General features: G+C 48.0%; 1 protein-coding gene across 3 annotated transcripts in view; it reads left to right on the top strand.

Moving 5' to 3' along the window:
* The first annotated feature begins 61 nt into the window (after window positions 1-61).
* LOC120497757 (alpha-2-macroglobulin-like protein 1) overlaps window positions 62-19,225 on the top strand; it is a 23,958-nt gene continuing 4,794 nt past the window's right edge. The window contains exons 1-30 of one of the 3 annotated variants that reach the window (XM_039699650.1): window positions 62-301; window positions 2,489-2,675; window positions 2,978-3,140; window positions 3,850-3,902; window positions 4,211-4,228; window positions 4,909-5,062; window positions 5,500-5,584; window positions 6,140-6,260; window positions 6,372-6,489; window positions 7,338-7,447; window positions 7,793-7,963; window positions 8,412-8,636; window positions 8,763-8,826; window positions 9,336-9,481; window positions 9,631-9,780; window positions 10,613-10,810; window positions 11,468-11,555; window positions 12,182-12,335; window positions 13,104-13,332; window positions 13,693-13,816; window positions 13,996-14,117; window positions 14,531-14,582; window positions 14,964-15,047; window positions 15,412-15,588; window positions 15,878-15,959; window positions 16,825-16,981; window positions 17,560-17,634; window positions 17,791-17,962; window positions 18,436-18,650; window positions 18,988-19,203. In XM_039699650.1, the coding sequence (XP_039555584.1) occupies window positions 231-301; window positions 2,489-2,675; window positions 2,978-3,140; window positions 3,850-3,902; window positions 4,211-4,228; window positions 4,909-5,062; window positions 5,500-5,584; window positions 6,140-6,260; window positions 6,372-6,489; window positions 7,338-7,447; window positions 7,793-7,963; window positions 8,412-8,636; window positions 8,763-8,826; window positions 9,336-9,481; window positions 9,631-9,780; window positions 10,613-10,810; window positions 11,468-11,555; window positions 12,182-12,335; window positions 13,104-13,332; window positions 13,693-13,816; window positions 13,996-14,117; window positions 14,531-14,582; window positions 14,964-15,047; window positions 15,412-15,588; window positions 15,878-15,959; window positions 16,825-16,981; window positions 17,560-17,634; window positions 17,791-17,962; window positions 18,436-18,650; window positions 18,988-19,203 (3,981 nt within the window). In that variant the 5' untranslated portion in view covers window positions 62-230. Of the gene's footprint in view, window positions 302-2,488; window positions 2,676-2,977; window positions 3,141-3,849; window positions 3,903-4,207; window positions 4,229-4,908; window positions 5,063-5,499; window positions 5,585-6,139; window positions 6,261-6,371; window positions 6,490-7,337; window positions 7,448-7,792; window positions 7,964-8,411; window positions 8,637-8,762; window positions 8,827-9,335; window positions 9,482-9,630; window positions 9,781-10,612; window positions 10,811-11,467; window positions 11,556-12,181; window positions 12,336-13,103; window positions 13,333-13,692; window positions 13,817-13,995; window positions 14,118-14,530; window positions 14,583-14,963; window positions 15,048-15,411; window positions 15,589-15,877; window positions 15,960-16,824; window positions 16,982-17,559; window positions 17,635-17,790; window positions 17,963-18,435; window positions 18,651-18,987; window positions 19,204-19,225 lie in introns of all 3 variants that reach the window. The other 2 variants (XM_039699649.1, XM_039699648.1) reach the window with 2 other exon arrangements.

Raw genomic sequence — 19,225 nt, 5'->3', positions numbered from 1 at the left:
GCAGTGAACACTGTCACCACCCCTTTCTCCCGCCCACACTCCAGCCACGAGCAGCCCGATCTCCACCTCGGTTTTGAAGCCAAGGGAGGAACGGGCGTCTGGTCAGGGCAGGAGTTGCATGCTTCTTCGGCTCTGGATGAGGGGGAGAAGGAACACAGCAGGATCAGGGGAGAAGGGGGTACTGAGGAGTGGCTAAGCTTTCCTTGGTGGAATTCGACCTGCAATCAGCTATGAGGAGGATCATTTTCCTGTGGGGCTGCATCCTTCTCCTGCCTAGCACGGCTGGAATGCCTGCAATGCTGTAAGAACTTCACTGCTTTGCAAATGTGCTCTGGTCTGTGAGGGATCCTGGCGGGGGTGGAAGTAGATGACAGAAATGGGACAGAAGTCTTAAGGTGAGGAGTGTTTTTCCAGGGAGGCATAATTTTTCAGGTTCCCAAGGTTTTGCTTGGTTTCCATGTGCCGTTTCCTCACATTCCCCCTGCTAACTGGCTCTTCCTTTAGTGCCCTTGATGTGGACCATGTATTTCAGCAAGGACTCAGGCAGAACGACTCTGCCAGCTTTCTGCATGTGCTTAATTCTGACCTCCCAATATCTCACGTTACAGAATATGTTTCCTTTGGGCTAAGCCTTTCTTGCCAGAGTCATAGGTCACCATTTAACGGTTTAGCCAGCAAAGCTGAGTGCCTTTACAAAGTGAGCAGCCATGAGCCCAAGCATCTGGTAGGGATGCCCTTGGTACAGCAGTGTGTTCGTTCAGGCTTGGCTGGGCGTCTGCTCCCACCACGCCTTTCCTCAGACCTCTCTCAAGGACAATTCCCAGCACAGCTTCTCTTCATATACTTTGTCAGGAATGCAGCTCCTGTTCCAGCAGACCCTGCTGCGATGTCCTGGCTTGTGAACTTGTTCTTGCTTTTTTAGAAGGAGTTTGCTTTTGCAGCCATGGCACAAGTGCCAACGGAAGCATGGCTGTGCTTGAGCAGTAGATGTTACAGTGAAAAAGATGGCAGTGGGTTGTAGCAGGGTTCCCTCCTGCTGCATGTGGCATGGTGTGTACAAGCCTAGTTTTAAAAACCTTCTCCAGTGGGAGTACTTCCTCTAGGACATGTTCCATAGGCTGACAAGCTCCCACACAAAGGATGTATTTTACTGCTGTCTGCTTGCCACTGTTACTCTCAGCATGAAGCTTTGATTTATGGAAATACCACTTGCTTGGTCAACAGGTTGTCTGCTGTCCTGCCTGTATTCCAATTTTTTTCATAGATTCATGATCCAGCTTGGATTTTGGGACCCTTGGATGACAGCCCCAGAGATGTACTTTCTTACTTTTATAGCTCAGAAGGCAAGGACAAAGGATGAAATGTTAAAGGGGTGTAATAAAATGTTCCAGATCATTAAAAGCAAGGGGGATGTTGGAGGTTTTAAGCAGTGAATTTTTAGTGCTCATCCCATCCTTTGGCACAAGTGGCAAGAGGGAGGTCCCATGACTCAGCTCAAGGAGGAAAAACAAGATGTTGTTTTTATGTGTTTTGAGATCCTAAGGCAGCTTGGCAGCACTCAAGTGTGACAGCAGCCTCAGGCTCCTGGCCAGCAGGACTTTGACTCCCTCTCGCCAGGGTGCTGAGCTCCAGCTGAAAACTGCCAGCAGGTCACCTCCCTTCCTCCTGCTTTTCTGATCTTTCCAGGCCCTGCCCTCTGCTTCCTGCAAAACATGTTGCTGGCTGAGCCTGTCCAGAGGCAGTGAGTGGGAGGAGTCAGTAATAAGAATTTTGAAGTCTGCTTGAATGTTGGCTTTTTGTTGGTCCTAGATGCTACAGTACAGTAAAAGATGGAAACAAACTGTGAAAAGCTTTGTGGTGTTATGAACGCAGCTCAGTGTAGATGCAGAGATGGGAGAGCAAGTAGAGAGCAAAGAGGACAGGAGTGTCAGGAGCTGAAGTGAAGGTGCTCTTGAGTCTCTGTGGCTGGGACATGAAGCTGGGACACTGGGTCCTTGCAGAGGGCATTGTTTCTGAGCCCAAGAGTAGTGGGGAAACCAGCCAACAAAACTGATGGTGATAATGTAGTGTGGTTCAGTGAAAACATTGAAGACTTGCGAAACCTGCAAGAAAGCCAAGATGGTGCTGATTCCTTGGGTGACATGGGGAGGCCCCTTCACCTTATTTTCACTTTCAGTTTGTAAGGCAGTGACTTTATAATTTTATATGTGTACACAGCATATAGTGCTGCCTCACTGTCAATGTCTGCAGTACCCATAGATGAGAACAGTGTCTTGTCCCAGTGGTGTCATGACAGCAGAGTGAAGAGACCAGAAGTCTGTTAGGAAGTACCTAAATACAGATCAAAACCTGCCCTCTCAGAAAGTCAGTTTAACCTGACTTTTTTCTTTTTTCTTTTTTCTTTTCTTTTTTCTTTTTTCTTTTTTCTTTTTTTCCTTTTTCTTTTTTCTTTTTTTTTTCTTTTTTGTTTAATTTTTACTTTTTTCAGAAACTATGCTGTGGCAATACCATCTCAGCTCTACTACCCCTTCTCAGAGACAGTGTGTCTCCAGCTCAGCAGAGAGCAAGCAGTCCCAATCCATGTGTCAGTCACCTTGCAAAGCAGAGCTGGGAATGAGACTCTGATCACTCAGTCCATCTCTCAGTTCCCTTTCTTTTATTGCACAAGCTTCCAGGTGAGTAAGATACTTTCAAGGGTTCTCACTAGGGTGGATATTGTATGAGTTCTGCTCTTGCTGTGCAGGAATACAAAGAGTTGGGCCTTCCCATGTGGACATCTTAACTGGCCAGTAAATCTTCTGCTTCAGCCAGCCATTGTCCTTTCTGCTATATATCTCCCCCTTCTAGAAATGTTATATGAAGTCTTTCCAGGCAAGAAGAACTAGAGCAACCCAAAAGTTATATCACAATTGTTATTCCAAAAACCTTGGGATCAGTGAATGGGATCCACCCTGAATGGTTATAACTATGCCTGCAGGTCCCTGCTCCTGTTGGAAGCCTTGAGGAAGTGGCTTTTGTTGTTATCACAGTCATGGAAGCCAACTCAGAGTTCCAGAAGAAACAGAAAGTCCTAATCAAGCATGCAGACAAGAAGACTTTCATCCAGACAGACAAACCTGTGTACAAACCTGGACAGATTGGTATGGACAGAATGCCATGTCTTGTGAGAGACAGAGTGGTCCTCAGGCCACAAAATTGTCCTATGAGCAAGACCTGCTCAGGAAGGGAGATGGGCCACAGGCTTCCTTCTAGGCCTTGAAGGGTTTGGGAATATCTCTCTCCTGTGTCAAAGTGCTGTATGCCACTGTGAACAGGGCTTGTGTGTTTTCCTTGATGTGTGAGAAAAGATTTAGAAGCCACAGTGTTATACTCATGATTGCTCCAGTCAAAGCCATGTCTGTCTGTCAGGGCTCTCAGTCCCTTTCTTCCCCCCAGACTTCCTCAGGTGAGGATTGCGGTCCCACCACTGCCCTTGCACAGCTCAGATCACCACAGGGTTCAGCTGTTTGCCCCAAGCCTCTCCACACTTTCCACTGGGATGGCCTTCACTGCAGGCAAGACTGAGTGGCCCACCACAGGTCCAGTGTCCAGAAAAATGCTCTTTCCCACCAGCACAGCCATCTTTCCCAGAAAGCCCCACACTGCCCCACCTAACACATTTTTTTTCTAGCAGGCTGCCAGCTCCTAGCAGGGCTTTGGGCATAGGCCTAGGAGTGGATGGCTCTATCTGCTGCCCTCATCCTGTCAGTGAAGCATGTGTACACATCTTTCTTAGCCAGGTGTTCTTGTTATTTTCTATTGAGAGACTTGATTTCATTTCAGCCAGCCTGTTTTCCTTTTGCTTTGTAGTCAAATTGCGGATTGTGACCTTGGATCAGAACTTTATTGCCAGCAGTGAAACAGTAAGTCAAGAGGGAAGACACCTGAAGTCTGGAAATGTTGTGAGTTGCCTGCACATCTTCTAGATCAGTGCTTGGCCCAGCCAGGAGATGTACAGTGTATACATCTGGTCTCAGAATTGCCTTTGGTGCTTACAAACAGTGTTGGGCACCACCTGCAAGACAGGACCTGCTAATGGGTTATGGGCAGTCCCTGGGAATGGCTTAGAGAAAACTGGTGGATGGTTAGGGAAATAAAAAATACCAGGGAGGTGGATGGTAACTTATCTGAAAGCATCCCACCAGTAACTGTTGTTTTCTCCCCACAGCAGCGCCTGGTGGAACTGAAGGTAAAGCTCCTACTTTACTGTAAGTGATGAACTCTTCTCACCTTGGGGAAGACACAGGTTTGGAGATGGTGGTTGGGAAATATCGGTGCAGAAAGTCAGTTAGCTCAGAATGAATGGAAACAGTCCCATCAACTCATCACAAAGCTCCTAGTGGCCGGGCAGTGTGGCTGTGCCTAGAGTTCTGCACCATGCCCTCCCAGAACCAGTAGTGGGAGGGCACTGTCCTTCATGACTGGGCCTCAATTGTTCCTCTGCATGGAGTCCTGCATCATTTCCCCATTGTTTCCTGGGAATTCAAGACATCACTCCCCAGTAGCTTGTGCCTTAGGCAGAGTGTCTCCACAGTTACCTTGTGGGCTGTGCCAGCTCAGGTGACCACAGAGATCTCCAAGGACCACTTCTTTCTCTTAGTGAGACAGGCAGGCAGTAAACAACAGTTTTGCAGCAGTCAGAGATGGCAGTGCCAGAAGGGAATATCACAGGTTTACTTTGTCAATGAGACAGGGAGAAAAGTCCTTTCCTCTTTGAGCTTGGACTTACCTGAGCACTGTAGCTGTGCCATAGACCTGGGCTCTCAGCACAAGAGAATATGTGGTCAGACCATGCCCTGGTATCTTGGACATTCTGCAAAAGAGTCTTTTTGCACTGGAAAGTAACTGCTCTCTGCTCCACCTGTGCAGGACCCCAAAGGGAACCGAATTGCGCAGTGGCTGGATGTTACACCCGTGGGAGGCATTGTGGATCTGTCCTTCCCACTGGCTGCAGAAGCACCGCTTGGAGAGTACACCATCAGAATGCCTGGCCTCACACGCACCTTTCGGGTAGAGGAGTATGGTAAGAGTCTCAGGAAGCTGGTGGCAGCAGAGAAAGGTGTTTTGCCAGCCTCCAGCCCCGCCTCCTCACACAGAGCTGGATGGGCCATGCAGCTGTGAACAGCTGTGCTGGTTGTGCTGTCTGCTGGGAAGCGCAAGTGCCTGCCCACAGGTGTGATCACTGACCTTCACCCAGGCCCACCAGCTTTCTCCTCCCCCATGTCCTGAGGATGGGACTGAGACAATGCCCCACAGCTGTGCTCTGGGAAGGAGACTCAAGCTGCCTACTCCCATCCCATTCTCCCAGCTGGGCTGTTGGTGTTTTCCTACTAGGCCATGTGCTGGAACAAAAGGAGAGATTTTTATTTTTTTTTCTGTACACAACACAACTTTGGAAGGATTGGAGCAAATTAAGTCTTTCTATTCTCACTGAATTATCTTTCTCTTGCTTTCACACAGTGCTGCCCAAGTTCAGTGTCTCCATCCAGATGCCTCAGGTGGTCACCATCCTAGAGGAAAACTTCCCTCTCCACGTCTGTGGCATGTGAGCTGACTTATCGTGGCAGAAGGTGCATTTTGACTGGTTTGGAAAATGCACAGCCATCAATAACTGAGCTCAAAGTGGTCTCTGCCAACCCTACCCCCACCCCAAGAGTTGGTACCCCATCATCCTTTGCCAAGCAATTCTCCTGGACTCTCACCTTTCTCCATATTCTCTCTCCCTACTTTCTCTGTGAGTCTGAAAGTGTGGCAGTGCATTCCCTCAGTGTAGCATGTGCCCTACAATACAGCACCTCTGCTGTATTTGTTAGTGACAGGTGTGTAGGAATAATGGCTCGGCTTGTGGCCAACACAGTGTCCCCTAGCCCTGCCTGGTGGGACTAGTGTTGACTTGAAGAGAACTCACCCACCAGTGCCTTCTGTCTCAATCTGATGAGGCCATTTGTACTTCTTGGCCTCCTCTGCTGAGCTGATGGCCCATGAATACACTGCAGGCTGCTGGGCTGTGCAGCTGCAAACCTCAGGGTAAAGCTGACATCACTCACTGCTGAGCCAATGCTCCTGTGTGAGTGTAAGCCCTCTGTGCCCCCTTTGCCAGGTACACCTATGGGAAAGCAGTCCAGGGTAGCGTAAGGGCTGTGGTGTGCCGTAAACACATCCGCTATAACCGGAAGTCTTCCAAAGCCAAGCGCAGTATCTGTAAGGATTACACCGGCGAGGTGAGCATGGGAGATACCCACCCCTCTTGCAAAAGGCAGGAAAGAGGGCAAAGAGACAGAATGGTCTTTTGCCTTCATGATTGGTTAACAAATACAATTTCATATTCCCAGACAAATGAGGACGGCTGCTTTTCCACTGAAGTGAATACTAAGATTTTCCACCGGAAGCATGGTGATAATTATGATTTCAATCTGGAGGCTGAGGCTTTTCTGAAAGAAAGTGGAACAGGTAGAAAAAACTGATTCTACACTTTGTGAAAAATCTTCTATTATACACTTGTAAAATGTGCTTTTCTTTGTGTTTTTATTTATTAGATAATTGACTTCATGCAGTCTTGATGCCTGCTCTGGCAGTCATTTTGTTTTGACAGAGATGGGCAAGAGCCGCTTTCTCTTGTCTTCTCATCACATTAAAAATGGGTACAGAGGTGGGCCAGGCCAGGTTCTCTTGTTCTTAAAACATATTTTAGGACAGGCCATTGGAAAGAGATATTATTCAGAGCAACTAGAGATTACCAAGGCCCTGACTGTGTACTGTTATTTGCTCCTCATTAGATTTATCTCCGCATGCCAGATAGGGAGATAATGTTTCTTATAAGGTTCCCACTCCCACAAGATTTTGGAAGGCCTTCCTTTTCTTCCTGTGAAGAAAATGTTTCACAGCCCCTTGCCAGAAGCAGTGACACACTTTCATTTAACAAACAGGTGCAGTGATTTCAGGTGGGCACATGGGACGAGACATGCAAACTGACATGGGAAAGGCAAGGAAAAATGCTGCCTTTCAGTGACTGCTGTGAGGAGGGAAGGAGAATGGAAGAGTACAATTATGAGTAGGACCATCTTAAAGTGGGAAAGAGTGTTTGAGAAGTGTCTGACAGAGAAACTGCCAGATAGACTGCTGTCATCAGAGTGTAGGAGGCACTATAGCTGAGTGCATGTGTGTTAAATGACTCCTGAAGCTGCATGGAGAAACTGCAGTGCCCTGTGAGTGATAGTACACCCCTTAACTGAGTTTATCCAGTCTTGATGCCTGCTTAGACACACTCCTCACCTGCATGTGCCTCCTGTCTTTCCCAGGGGTGGAGTTCAACACCACTGAAAACTGCAAGGTCACTTTTGACATCACAACTCTCCAGTTCTGGGGGACGAGCTACTACTATCAGCAAGGAGCTCCCTACTACGGAAATGTGAGTGAAAAGGGAAGAAACATGGAAAGCCCAGCGGCTGGGCCTAAGCAGGTGGTGGGCACAGAAGTGCCCAGGGGTCCCCTTGTTCTAAGCTGCCCAAAGCTGCCAGCAAATCTTCTGTCCCAGTATCCCCTTTGACATCTCTACCAAGAGGTTATCCAAAGGTGTGACTGCAGGATCTGTGGCTTTGCCAGATGAGATGGCTACTGCATATATGGAGAAGGGTTGGAGAAGTTAAATATTACACTGAGTCCCTTTGCAGAGAAGGATCTGGGACTTCTACTGGGAGGTGGATTTTCAGTCCCGAGTCTTCCAATTCTCTGACTGTTCTCTGCATTGTTACAGCTGGAACTCAGAAGTGCCAGTGGGACACCCCTGAAGAACAAGAAGGTGATTCTTACCGTGTCCTATGGGAGCAGGAGGCAAGCCAAGACCTACCTCACAGATGACACTGGGATGGCCTCCTTTGTCTTAGAGACATCAGCATGGGACAACAGCAGTAAAGTTATATTACAGGTTAGGAACCATTATTACAAACCAGTCTGGAGCTAAGAAGGTAACTAGAATTGAAATACATTATAAGGGCAGACCTATGCTAATACTTTACCCACATATAGCAGACAGAAGCAAAGAGTTCAGTGGTTTGATCCAGGGGCTGATAAGCCACTTTACATAGTCAAATTACCTGGATTGCTCCCAGGGTAGCAGCAGCATGGCAGAATTTCAGACTTCAGCTAAAGGCCTAGCAGTATACAGCTCCCTGCTCCTGTTTAGGCACTAGTTATCCCAGAGTGTGGTACAGCAGGCAAATGCCAAGCTCTGCAGAAGAGGACTGATTGAACTTGGTGTAGGTGGAAGTAGACACCCTACACTGGGATAGTTCAGAGCCCACTGTTTAGTCAGCCTTGGTTCTGGCATAGGAAGAGCTGCAGGAAATCCTCAGACACTTTTTTCTGTGCCCCAGGCAAAGTCCCAGCCGGAGGACGCGAATGGTCGAAACATGAAGGTTTCTTACGGCATGGCATCGCTCCCCCTGAGGGCCTTCTACTCCTCCAGCCACAGCTCCGTGAGGATCCAGCCCGTGCAGACAGTGCCAGCCTGTGGGGATATGCAGCAGGTCACTGTGCACTACCACATAATTGCCACAGAACTGGGACACTGGGCTGCCAGGGCACGCTTCTACCACCTGGTGAGTGTAGGCAGCACCAGCGAGGTCAGCTCTGAGCCCAGGGTGTGTCAGCACGGGGCCCTTTGCTGGCCGAGAAACGTGTAGCAAAGGCACTCTCAACCCTTTGTTCTGTTCATTACCCTTTAGGTTATGGCCAGAGGGTCCCTTGTGCATCATGGCCAAACAGCAGTGCTTCTTGATCCACCATCAGGTAAGAGCATCTAACTACCAGGAACAGATTAAGGATCCAACAAGAAAGTCTTTCCAGCCTAGATGGAGAAGGGGACAAAAGAGATCTGAGACTAACAGGAAACCACTAAGCTGGCACAAAAAAACTATAGGAAATATGCTGTCTTTTTTCTGCCTTTTAATTTCCTTTTTTCTTTTTTTTCTGCTGATCAAATGATGAAACTGTCAGAGTTTATCTGCCAAGCAGGAAAATGCCAAAGTAACTTATGGAGTCTTTCTGGGCTCAAGTAGAAAGACTCATTTCTCTTCCAAGTGCTAACTGTTGCCAAGGTGTGTCATGATACAAGGTCAGTGCTATAAAGCCTCCATCCTAGCCTAGCTGTGGCCTCCCCAGAAGCAAGGCAGAATAGTTTTTATGTAAAAATCTGTACTGAAGTATTCCAGAGGAAGAGCACATTGCTGCTGTAATCATTGGATTGAAGACTTCCTTGCACCTTGCCATACTTTTTCAATTTTTCCTTCATCCTTCAGGTCAGTACAGTGGGACTTTCAACATCACTCTGCCCATTGACCTCATTTCATCCATGGCTACCCTCTTTGTTTACATTGCCTTCCCTGAGGGACAAGTGGCAGCTGACACCTTCCGTCTGAAAGTCTCCAGCTGCTTCAGGAACCACGTAAGCAGTGCACAAAGCATAGAGGGGCAGGTAGGCTGGAGGGTGGCTAATGATCTGCAAACTGGCAGTAGATATTCCCCAGAATCCAGCAGCTTCCCCTTTCCTTCATCTCTCAGTGCCTGTAGTCCCCTTTTCTTCTGCTGTTTCAGGTGGAGCTTGGCTTCTCAGAGGCAGTGGCTCTCCCAGGATCGACTGTACATCTCCATTTGCAGGCTGCACCAGGCTCCCTGTGCAGCATCCGTGCAGTAGACAAAAGTGTCCTTCTCCTGAGGCCAGAGGCTGAGCTATCCAGGGATAGTGTAAGTCACTCCAGTGCTGACCTTTGCTGGCTAATAAGGCATGGTGGATATACCAACAAGTGCTTGAATGGGGACAGGGCATAGTTTAATGAGAAAAAATGATGGCCAACATCAAACACCAGCCAAAATTCCCAGTGTCTACAGAGGGTGTATTCTGTTGGAATAACCCACTGTCGTCCCCAGCTACAGCCTGAAGTCACATCCGGGTTAAACTTACACTTTAAAAAAGCACACTTACTTGTGCTTTACCACAGTGGCAAGCAGAATACAAGAGACATCCATCTCCTGAACCGATTCATGACAATGCTCGGAAAAAAAAGTCATGTTAAAAAAAATGCCAAACATGGGATAAGCTCCATGTCTTTGTTCCAGCACACGTGACCCAGATAGTCCTTCCATTCACAGAGTGGCCTCTAAGTGATGTACTGGCAGTGGAAGGGTCCCTTTTCTCCTTTAGACCTTGGTCTAAGGACACCTGAATTACCTCTTGGTGGATCCAGGATGTGTCTTCAGTCAGACAAGAAGCTATCCAATGTTCCCCCATGCAGGGAAGATGTCCTTAGTGTTTGCATCCAGTTCACAGGTACAATTGTTAAGCTAGAATTGGCCACAGCTATGCAGCCAGACCCCAGAGGGGCTCATGTTCTTCTCTGATGCTACACATCCAAAATTTGTGGAGGCTCTCCATAAAATTCAAAACCCCTCGGGGCTGGGTTTTTGTGACAGGCAGGACCTGAGCTCGGCCTCTGAGGTCACAGGAAATCTCTGGATAGAAACTGAGATCTTCGCACCTCTCACACTGACCTGTACTGTTTTCATTCTCTCTCTACAGGTGTATAATATGTTCAGCTATGCTCAGGAGCAGCTCAGCACCCTCACAGATGTCTACAGTGACTACTGCACCATCCACAAGAGCCCAGGAATCATTGATGCCTCTCAGACCACCCCTTCACCAGGAATGATGTCACCATTCATGTACAACAGATATTCTTATGCAGTGTCCCAGCCAGATGTTTATGAACTTCTGAAGGTAAATCTAATTTCCAGAAAGCCTGAAATATCAGAGCTGAGCCCTTTTTTATCCCAGTTCAGCACTGGATAGCTTAACATATTGTTTTTCCTATAAATGCTGGTGACTTCATGATCTGAATTTGCTTCTGAACTAAGAGATCAATGACACTGTATGCTCCCAGTATGATAAATTCCCATTGATCAGGCAGATTCCTAGAACCCAGCTCCCCATTAGTCCTCTTTAGAGTTTCTAGGGATTGGAAGCAGAGTGGATTGTCAGCCTGTGCTGGAGAAAATTGGAAGCTGGAGAAGCAAAGGACCTGAGAGAAAAGGGGAACCCGGGGAAAGGAGAGAAAGAGCAGTAGAAAGGAATGGCAGTAAAGGATAACGAATAGTCTGGGTTAGGGTGGGCAGCAAACTGTGGTGCCAAAATAATGACTTTATGTACAGACATGCACATGCAAGTGGTCACCCCCATAATCCTTTGGCATGAGGACCAGGTTCTGGGAGCAGGGCAGTTCTGCCTTCTCTCCTGATATAAATTTGCAGGTTGTGATGAGGTGCAACAACACAGAGTAGCTGTGATGTGCTGGGAGGAGGGTGTAGAGACAGACCCTTGGACACATCAACACCTCCACAGAAATACACCTTCTTTTCTCCCCCTTCTTTCCTCCAGAATGCAGGTCTAACATTTTTAACCAACCTTAAAATCAAGTCTCCAATTGAGTGCCGCACCCAGACCACTTTTGACTACGACTACATGTGTACATCTCGATTTTTCCTGTTTCTTTGGAGATGACGGGTAACATATAGGCTGCACATGGGCAGCTGAACATGCAGTGTACTTAGGAGCTGGGGATGGCTTACAGGCATGAGTGGGAGGTTGTACAGCAGATGTGCTCCACAGGGAGAGGAGAATAGCCCTAGCAGGAATGTGTGTCCAGAGCACTGGAGGGGCAGAGGGGTGGCTGCAGGGCTTGAACGTGTTTGGAAGCTTCGCCTGGTGAACAGGAAGATAATATAGTCAAGGAAGGAAATGGGGCATCTGTCTGAGCAAAGAAAATCTGTTTGTACAGTTAGGAGAGGTCTTTGTGGAAACCAGAGAATGAACCAAGATTGGCATTGGGCAGTATCTAGGCTTTTCTGCAGGGAATGAGAGCAAAACTGTGAGCAGGTAAAATGTCTCATGGGGGAGCACACACATATTGGAATCCTCCTGGCCTCCTGGGTTGTCTTATGGAAGATAATAATGAAGTTGAGGGCATTTTGGAGAGGACAAAGGTGTTTGGGCTAGGAGTGGGAGGGAAGGAGAACTGAGCTCTTCCTGGCTGAACTCTATCCTGGTTTCACTGTTGCTCTGCCTTTGAATGAATGCTTGTATTCCCAACAGCTTTTGATGAGCTGGCAGACTTGGAGAGCTTGTACCCAGAAGCAGATGCTGCTGTTGAAGCTGCTGAGGCAGAGCACACCGAGCTGGGCAGCGAGTCAACGCCAGCACGTACCTGGTTCCCAGAGACATTCATCTGGACTCTGGTTCCCATCAAGTGAGTAATTACAGGCTGTGGCTCCACAGGGATACAGACTTTCTACCAGACACTGTAGAGGGAATGGGCAGGAGCAGAGACAGTGCCTTCTGTGCACAAAAGTAAAAGAGGGAGGTATGAAGAAGTGGATAAGGACAATGGGGTTTTGGTTCAGTTCCTGTCTCTGCTTGAGATTTTCCAAATGCTTCAGGAATTTAACATATCACACTCTTGCAGGATATAAGAGGCCTCCAGAGATCCATAGCTCAACATTCTACACAAGGCAGGTCCTGTTAGATCAATTTGTAGTAAAGTACTCTGTATCCCCAAGGACAGAGATTCCTCAAACTGTGTTTCTGTGTTTGACCATACTCATGGTGTTTTCTTATGTCAAATCAGAATCTCCCACATTCCAGCTGTGTTACTTTTTGTCCTGTCAATATGCACCTCAGAAGAGATATGTTCCATTGTCTCCACACCTTCCCAATAGGAAGTGTCACGCTATACTCCATGGCACAGACTGAGCGTATAACATGGACACCTGTGAGCCATCTGTGCCCACACAAAAGAAGAATTTCAAGTGCAGCGCTGCTCAGAAGCAAATTTTGGGTTGCATTTTCCTCTCAAGTCATTCCTTTTTGCTGTCCTTTCCATACCTCTGTCCTACTTGCCAGGAATCCTCACACCTTCATGTGCACTTCTATTTCATAGTCTGAATTTCTGCATTCGTCTTCTCAAGAGCAATCTTTCCAGGGTGGGGCAACCTCTTCCACTCTCTTTTCTCCTCAGTGGATCAGGGGCTGCTGAGCTAGCTGTCACAGTACCTGACAGTATCACAGACTGGAGAGCCATGACCTTCTGCACCTCGGAGAGCCATGGCTTGGGAATCTCAGAGACCACCAGCCTGCGGAGCTTCAGGCCCTTCTTCGTGGAACCCACTTTGCCCTATTCTGTTTTCCGGGGAGAGTCATTTCCCCTGAAAGTCAAAATCTTCAGCTACCTGAAGCAGTGCATGGCGGTGAGTGGCTCCCTCCAGGATGGCTTGGAGCAGAGGAATTGTGGGAACTCCTTTACTAATAAAGACCCAAACAGAGGGGCTGCCTGCTTTGGCAGTGGGCAAAGGACACCAAAGAAGTTGTTCAGTTTAGTTCCACACAAAGCCATCACTGACCTGTTTATCCCTCCCCAGAAGCCAAACCTTACAAATGTGGATTGCATGTCCATGGGACACTGCTGGTGTCCCACAGATACTGCAACAGGCCATCAACACACTCACCTCTGGCTTGTGGGATTGACTGTCATTTGAATCAAGGACCTGAATGAAAAAACACAGCAACAGCAGCTCTGTAACCTGAACTCCCTTTTGTTTCACCTCTAGCTCCAGCTTAGCCTAATGGACTCCAGGGATTTTGAGTTTCTTCATGAAAATGTCAGGTTCACTCTTTGCCTGTGTCCTGATTCAGCAAAAACATTTTCCTGGGATGTGAAGGCTACAAAATTAGGTAAGGGGCCAAGGGAGGGGCAGGGGTGGGAAGCACTGGCAGAGCTGCTTCAGAAAGCAGAGCTGGGTTGGAAGGGAGGCTGGCCTCCTGTGCAAAGCATGAGTGAGCAGCCTGAGGCTAAGGGAACTAAAACATAGGCATAGATATGCTAACCAGCCTCTTGATGTTTTGTTTCTTAGGGAAGGTGAATTTCACTGTCACTGCTGAGGTGGTGGAGCGGGAAGATGTTTGCGTGGAGCGTACAGCTGTTGTGCCGGAGTCTGGAGGGAAGGACACAGTGGTTAAACACCTGCTGGTGAAGGTCAGGCTGCACTGCAGGGTTCTGGAGAGGCTGGGGCTGTGTTGGGCTCAAGACAGTCTGGTGGGTGGCTCTGGGAAGGAAGTGTCAGCTGGGGAGGTGGGCACATTTCTCAGGGAGACTGGTCAAGGAGCGATTCTGAGGATAGCTTGGGTTGGAGCTCCTCCACTGGGTGGGATAGAAATGTCAGAACTGCTTGCTGGCAGGGCAATGGGGTCAAAGGCCAGGCAGCAGCTTAGAAACCTGCTTCCCAGTATAACTTCACTGTTGGCATGGATGTCTCTGATGTCTGTGTGAAGCCCTTTGCCAAGGCCCACGAGGATGAAAAAGGTGCTTGCACAAAGGTGGGGTGCTGCATAGCTACTCTCTGATTTTACCTCTTTCCCTTCTGAGCTGACCAGCCTTTTCCCCACCAGGCAGAGGGGCAGCTGGAGGAAAAGACCCACACCTCACTCCTGTGCCCTGAAGGTAGGTGCAGAGACCCCCAAGTACTGTCTTACTGGGGCTGTGCACAATAGAGAGATCAGATAGAAGCAGTGTGGTGTTTGAACAACTCTAGGACTCTCTGAAGGTGTGTAGGGAGCAGAAAGTCAGGGATTTTGGAGCTTTTATGGGTAGGCAAAGACATTCAGTCCTACTAAAAGCTCCTGGCAACATCAAGCCACAGCCTAACCACATCACAGACCCTCATCAATGGGTGGCTAGATCTCTGTCTGATCCTCTCTTTTGAATGCTGATCTCACCAACTGATGACGTGATCCCAGACCTGTTTATACCATCTCCTGGGGGACACCTGTGACTCTGCCATCTTCCTCATGCCTGTTGTTCCGATGTTTTTGCTGTTTGCAGGAACTTCAGCTTCAGAGACAGTCTCTTTCACTATCCCAGAGAACACTGTCCTTGGGTCAGAGAAAGCCCACATCTCTTTCTTAGGTGAGTTTTTAGAAGAGTCTTGGCAAGTAATATTTTTCCCTGCAGGACACATCTCTTCTGGTGCCACTGTGTCTTCTTTAGCAAACAAAGTAATGAAAGGGAATATGTACAGCAAGGTGTGTACTGTCTTCCAGAGCAGTATCCTATCTCTCCTATACAAGTGGCACTGGATGGATGTATGATTTCACCAAGCCAGGGGAAAGACAGCCAAGTACCAAATCACTGTTCCTACAGTCTGTAGACATCACGTAGCAGAGGTGAACTGAGATCAGTCTTAGCAGGTTACCTGGAGAATCTGTGAGACCTGAGTTGTTTTACATGCAAAAATGTGTATGGCTCCCAAAACTGTGGTTCTGTCCTACAGGTGACATTATGGGAACAGCACTGGACAACATAGACGAGCTTCTCCAGATGTCCAGTGGCTGTGGTGAGCAGAACATGGTTCATTTTGCCCCAAACGTCTTTATCACACGATACCTTGAAGAAACAGGACAGCTGACCCCAGAAATCAAACAGAAGGCAATTGGCTACCTAGAAAGTGGTGAGTGAATTCCTGCTTGTTAAGCTGGTGATGTCCACTGCAGTACTTGTATGGAAGAAGCCTCAGCAGAGGCCTGATGCTGAGTAGGATTGCCTGGCATCATGGCAATTTCCGCAGTGTAAATCAGGCTAGTGCATGTCAGTGGCACAAGCAGTACACGGCACCCCTCTGCTAAATTCCTCAGAGATAATGCTCTCTGTAATGATCAGCAGGATTGGTGGGGCAGGTTGGCTCCTGGAGAACAGGACAGGCTCACAGCATCTTCACTACCCCCAGCCTCTTCCTGCAGGATATCAGCAGCAGCTCCTGTACAAGCACACAGACGGCTCATACAGTGCCTTTGGGGAAGGAAGTGAGCCAGGAAACACTTGGTAAGCAATGATATCCACACATAACTGGGGAACAACAGTTTGACCTGGTCAGGCATGAGCTGGCTTGGATTTTGGTCTGGGGAAACTGAGGCAGTCTGAAGGTGTGGAGTTTTGAAAAGAAATTGCTCCCGAGGCATTTTGGAAGGTGTCGTGGCTTAAGCCCAGGTAGAAATTAAGCACCACACAGCTGTTTGCTCAACACCATCCTCATGCCAAATCCAAAACATGGCACTGTAACAGCTACTGAGAAGAAATTAACTCCACTCTAGCTGAAATCAGAGCAATATCCATCTCTTACTCCATAACATTTATGTCATGCCAGCTTTGACACTCCCCAGGCCATCACTTTCCCTATTTATCTCTTTTGATAAATATACAAAATCTTCCTCTTCATCTATAGAACACCTCTGTCAAATATGACAATGAACTAACCTGAAGTACCCCTGTTGGATTGTTTGTTCTTGGGCACCTCAAACAAGACTGATTCTGAAAACTTGGCAGCAAAGGTGCCTTCTTTACAGGTTTCAGAATGCTTGGTACCCAAACAGGATTGGGAATGGGTCTGAGTGATCTCACTAAATGTCAGCCCTCCAGGGCAACAGAGCTGTTCCCTTTTGGAATTAGCAGAGCTCTGAAGGCCTGAAAATTTGAATTTTTTCTCTCTTACTGCAACATGGTTCTGATCTCAAGCTTCTTGACCTCATGTGCATTGCTTCCAGTTCTCCATCTGCACAGGGGCTGTGGCCTGCTTGTATTTCTACAAGGAGAATATAGTAGAAGACACAGAGACTCCTGTCTCCTCTTGGAGACATGCATCAAGTGACAATTCAGTTCTATATCTTTCTTTCATCCTTCCTTGGCCTAGGCTTACCGCTCTTGTCCTGAAGACCTTCAGCCAAGCCCGGGACTTCATCCACATAGATGAACAAAATATAAAGGATGCTGCCAGTGCCCTGATTAAAAGTCAGACTCCATCTGGCTGCTTCAAGAGTGTGGGGAAGCTCTTCAACAATGGTCTGATGGTATGACATGTGCTGGTGGTTCATTAGGTACCTCAGAGCTCCTTCACTCTCCGGTCCAGTTTGGGTGCCAAGAACAAATGAACTCTGTTGCAGGAGGAAGGCTCTGAAGTGCCCTTGGGTGACACTCAGGGTTGCCTAGTTACTGTGGCACTTTTTGAATTTATGAGTGATGAAGGTTTGCATTTGATGATGTGCACTTGGGAACTGAAACAGTGCCCTGCCCTACCTCCATCTCAAGGGCTAACACTGGCCACCTTGCAGCAGGGTTGTGGGATCATCACTTTCTCCTGGCATTGAAATCTGCTGAAAATCTTACATTTGGGAGGAGAAAGAGTTTTCCCTCCTCAGCAGGGGGAGGGAATCAGCTACCCAGAGGAGACTGAGGAACCCTGGCAGAGAAGTGCTCTGGTTAACAGGACCTTTAAAAGTAGATACCAGTCCTGTCGTTTCCTTAGGAGAAGGAATAGGACCAGCATTGTTGCCTGTGCTGGCATTTGCTAGGGGACTAGAAGGCACTGGAAAACTTTCCCCTCTCCCTTCTCATAGCATCCCTCTTCTGTGCTTTGTGGTGTCTGCAGGGTGCAGTGGAAGAAGGCCTGGGGCTGAGCTCTGTGATTGTGATAGCTCTCATACACTCAGGGATGCCTCACACCGTGAGTATGTGCAGCAGGAGCACGCTGTGTGTGCAGCCTCCTGCAGGCACTGCCTGGGCTCTGTCTTTGATTTCCACCCTCTTCTGCACACGTGAAATCTGCATTCCCTTCCCAAACACCCTGCCCATAACAAGAGTGCTTTCATTTGTATCCTAGGACCCAGTTGTGGGGAAAGCTCTGAAATGTATAAGGGATCTGGTCCATGCTGATTCTGGCAGTCCCAACCTCTACAGCCTGGCACTGGCTGCAAACGCCTTTGCAATGGCAGGGGACAAGGCCCTCAGGCAGAAAATCCTCAAAAGATTGGATAAGGCTGCCATAATATCAGGTACCACAGACTCTGGGGCATGAGGGAAGGCCACTGGCAGAACCGTGTGGAAATCCTTGGTTGAACAACCATTGGAATGGAGGGAAGCAGTAGGGAGGGTCGGTACTGCCTGAGCTTTGTGGGGAATCCAAGGCTTGTCTATCCAAGCCTCAGTTTGCCAAGCTGTCCCAGGTTATATCCTCACTGTGAGACAGATTGTCCCTATGGATCATCTCACGTCCTGACCTCCCCATGACCCAAATCAGGGGAGCTTCACGGACATTGTGAAGCTGCTCCCCAACCTGCAGGTCCAAGGTTTTGCTGGGAAAAGCAGGCTGTGGGGAGCAAACAGGGAGCTATGCATGTGTATCTTGTCCAAGTGTATTATGCCCAATGTACATGTTTGTTTAATACTTATATACAGGGGCTAAGTAGAACTCCAGTGTCACTAGATACAGCTACACACTCCGTAAATGTTCCCACTCCACCTCTAGATGACCAAATATTCTGGAGTCAACAGTCCAAACAGGAAGAAGATTCCCTATCTTGGTATCGGGCTCCATCTGTTGATGTGGAATTGACATCTAGTATCCTCATGGCTCACCTTACAAAATCAAGTTTGTCGTCAGATGAAATCAAAAAGGCATCCAAAATTGTGTCTTGGCTCACCAAGCAGCAAAACCCATATGGAGGCTTTGCTTCAACCCAGGTAATCCCCTTGAGCCGCCATCATCATCATCATCATCATCATCATCATCATCATCATCATCATCATCATCATCATCATCATCAGATTTGATGCTAGTTTTTTGAGAGCAGTGGGTTCTAACAGCCCATAGTAAAAAAAAAAAAAAAAAGAATAATTAAAAAAGGCTGTATAGATTTACAAGTCCTGGGAGTTATGGATAAACCTATGCTAAAAGCCAGAGGAAAAAGCTCAACCCTTATTGTGCTATAGCGGCAGTACGAGGGAGGAAAAGGCTATGGGCTGGGCATGCATAGGAAGCAGAAATCCCACTTTTCCTGATGTTTTTCTCTTTCCTCAGGACACAGTTGCTGCTCTGGAAGCCCTAGCCCTGTATGCAACCAACATCTTCAGCAAGGATAGCCCTGATCTTCAGGTTTCTCTCACTTCCAAGGGGTTCAGCCAAAACTTCCGAGTAGACAAAAGCAATCGCCTCCTGCTGCAGACAGTGGAGCTACCAGCCATTCCCCAAGATTATACCCTGCGTGTGCAGGGACATGGGTGTCTTTTCCTGCAGGTAAGCCCAGCCAGGAAGAAGA

Source organism: Passer montanus, unplaced genomic scaffold (genome assembly GCF_014805655.1).
Source record: "Passer montanus isolate IOZ18808 unplaced genomic scaffold, ASM1480565v1 scaffold137, whole genome shotgun sequence".
NCBI classification, from domain to species: Eukaryota; Metazoa; Chordata; class Aves; order Passeriformes; family Passeridae; genus Passer; species Passer montanus.
This window is presented reverse-complemented; position numbering and strand designations above follow the sequence as displayed.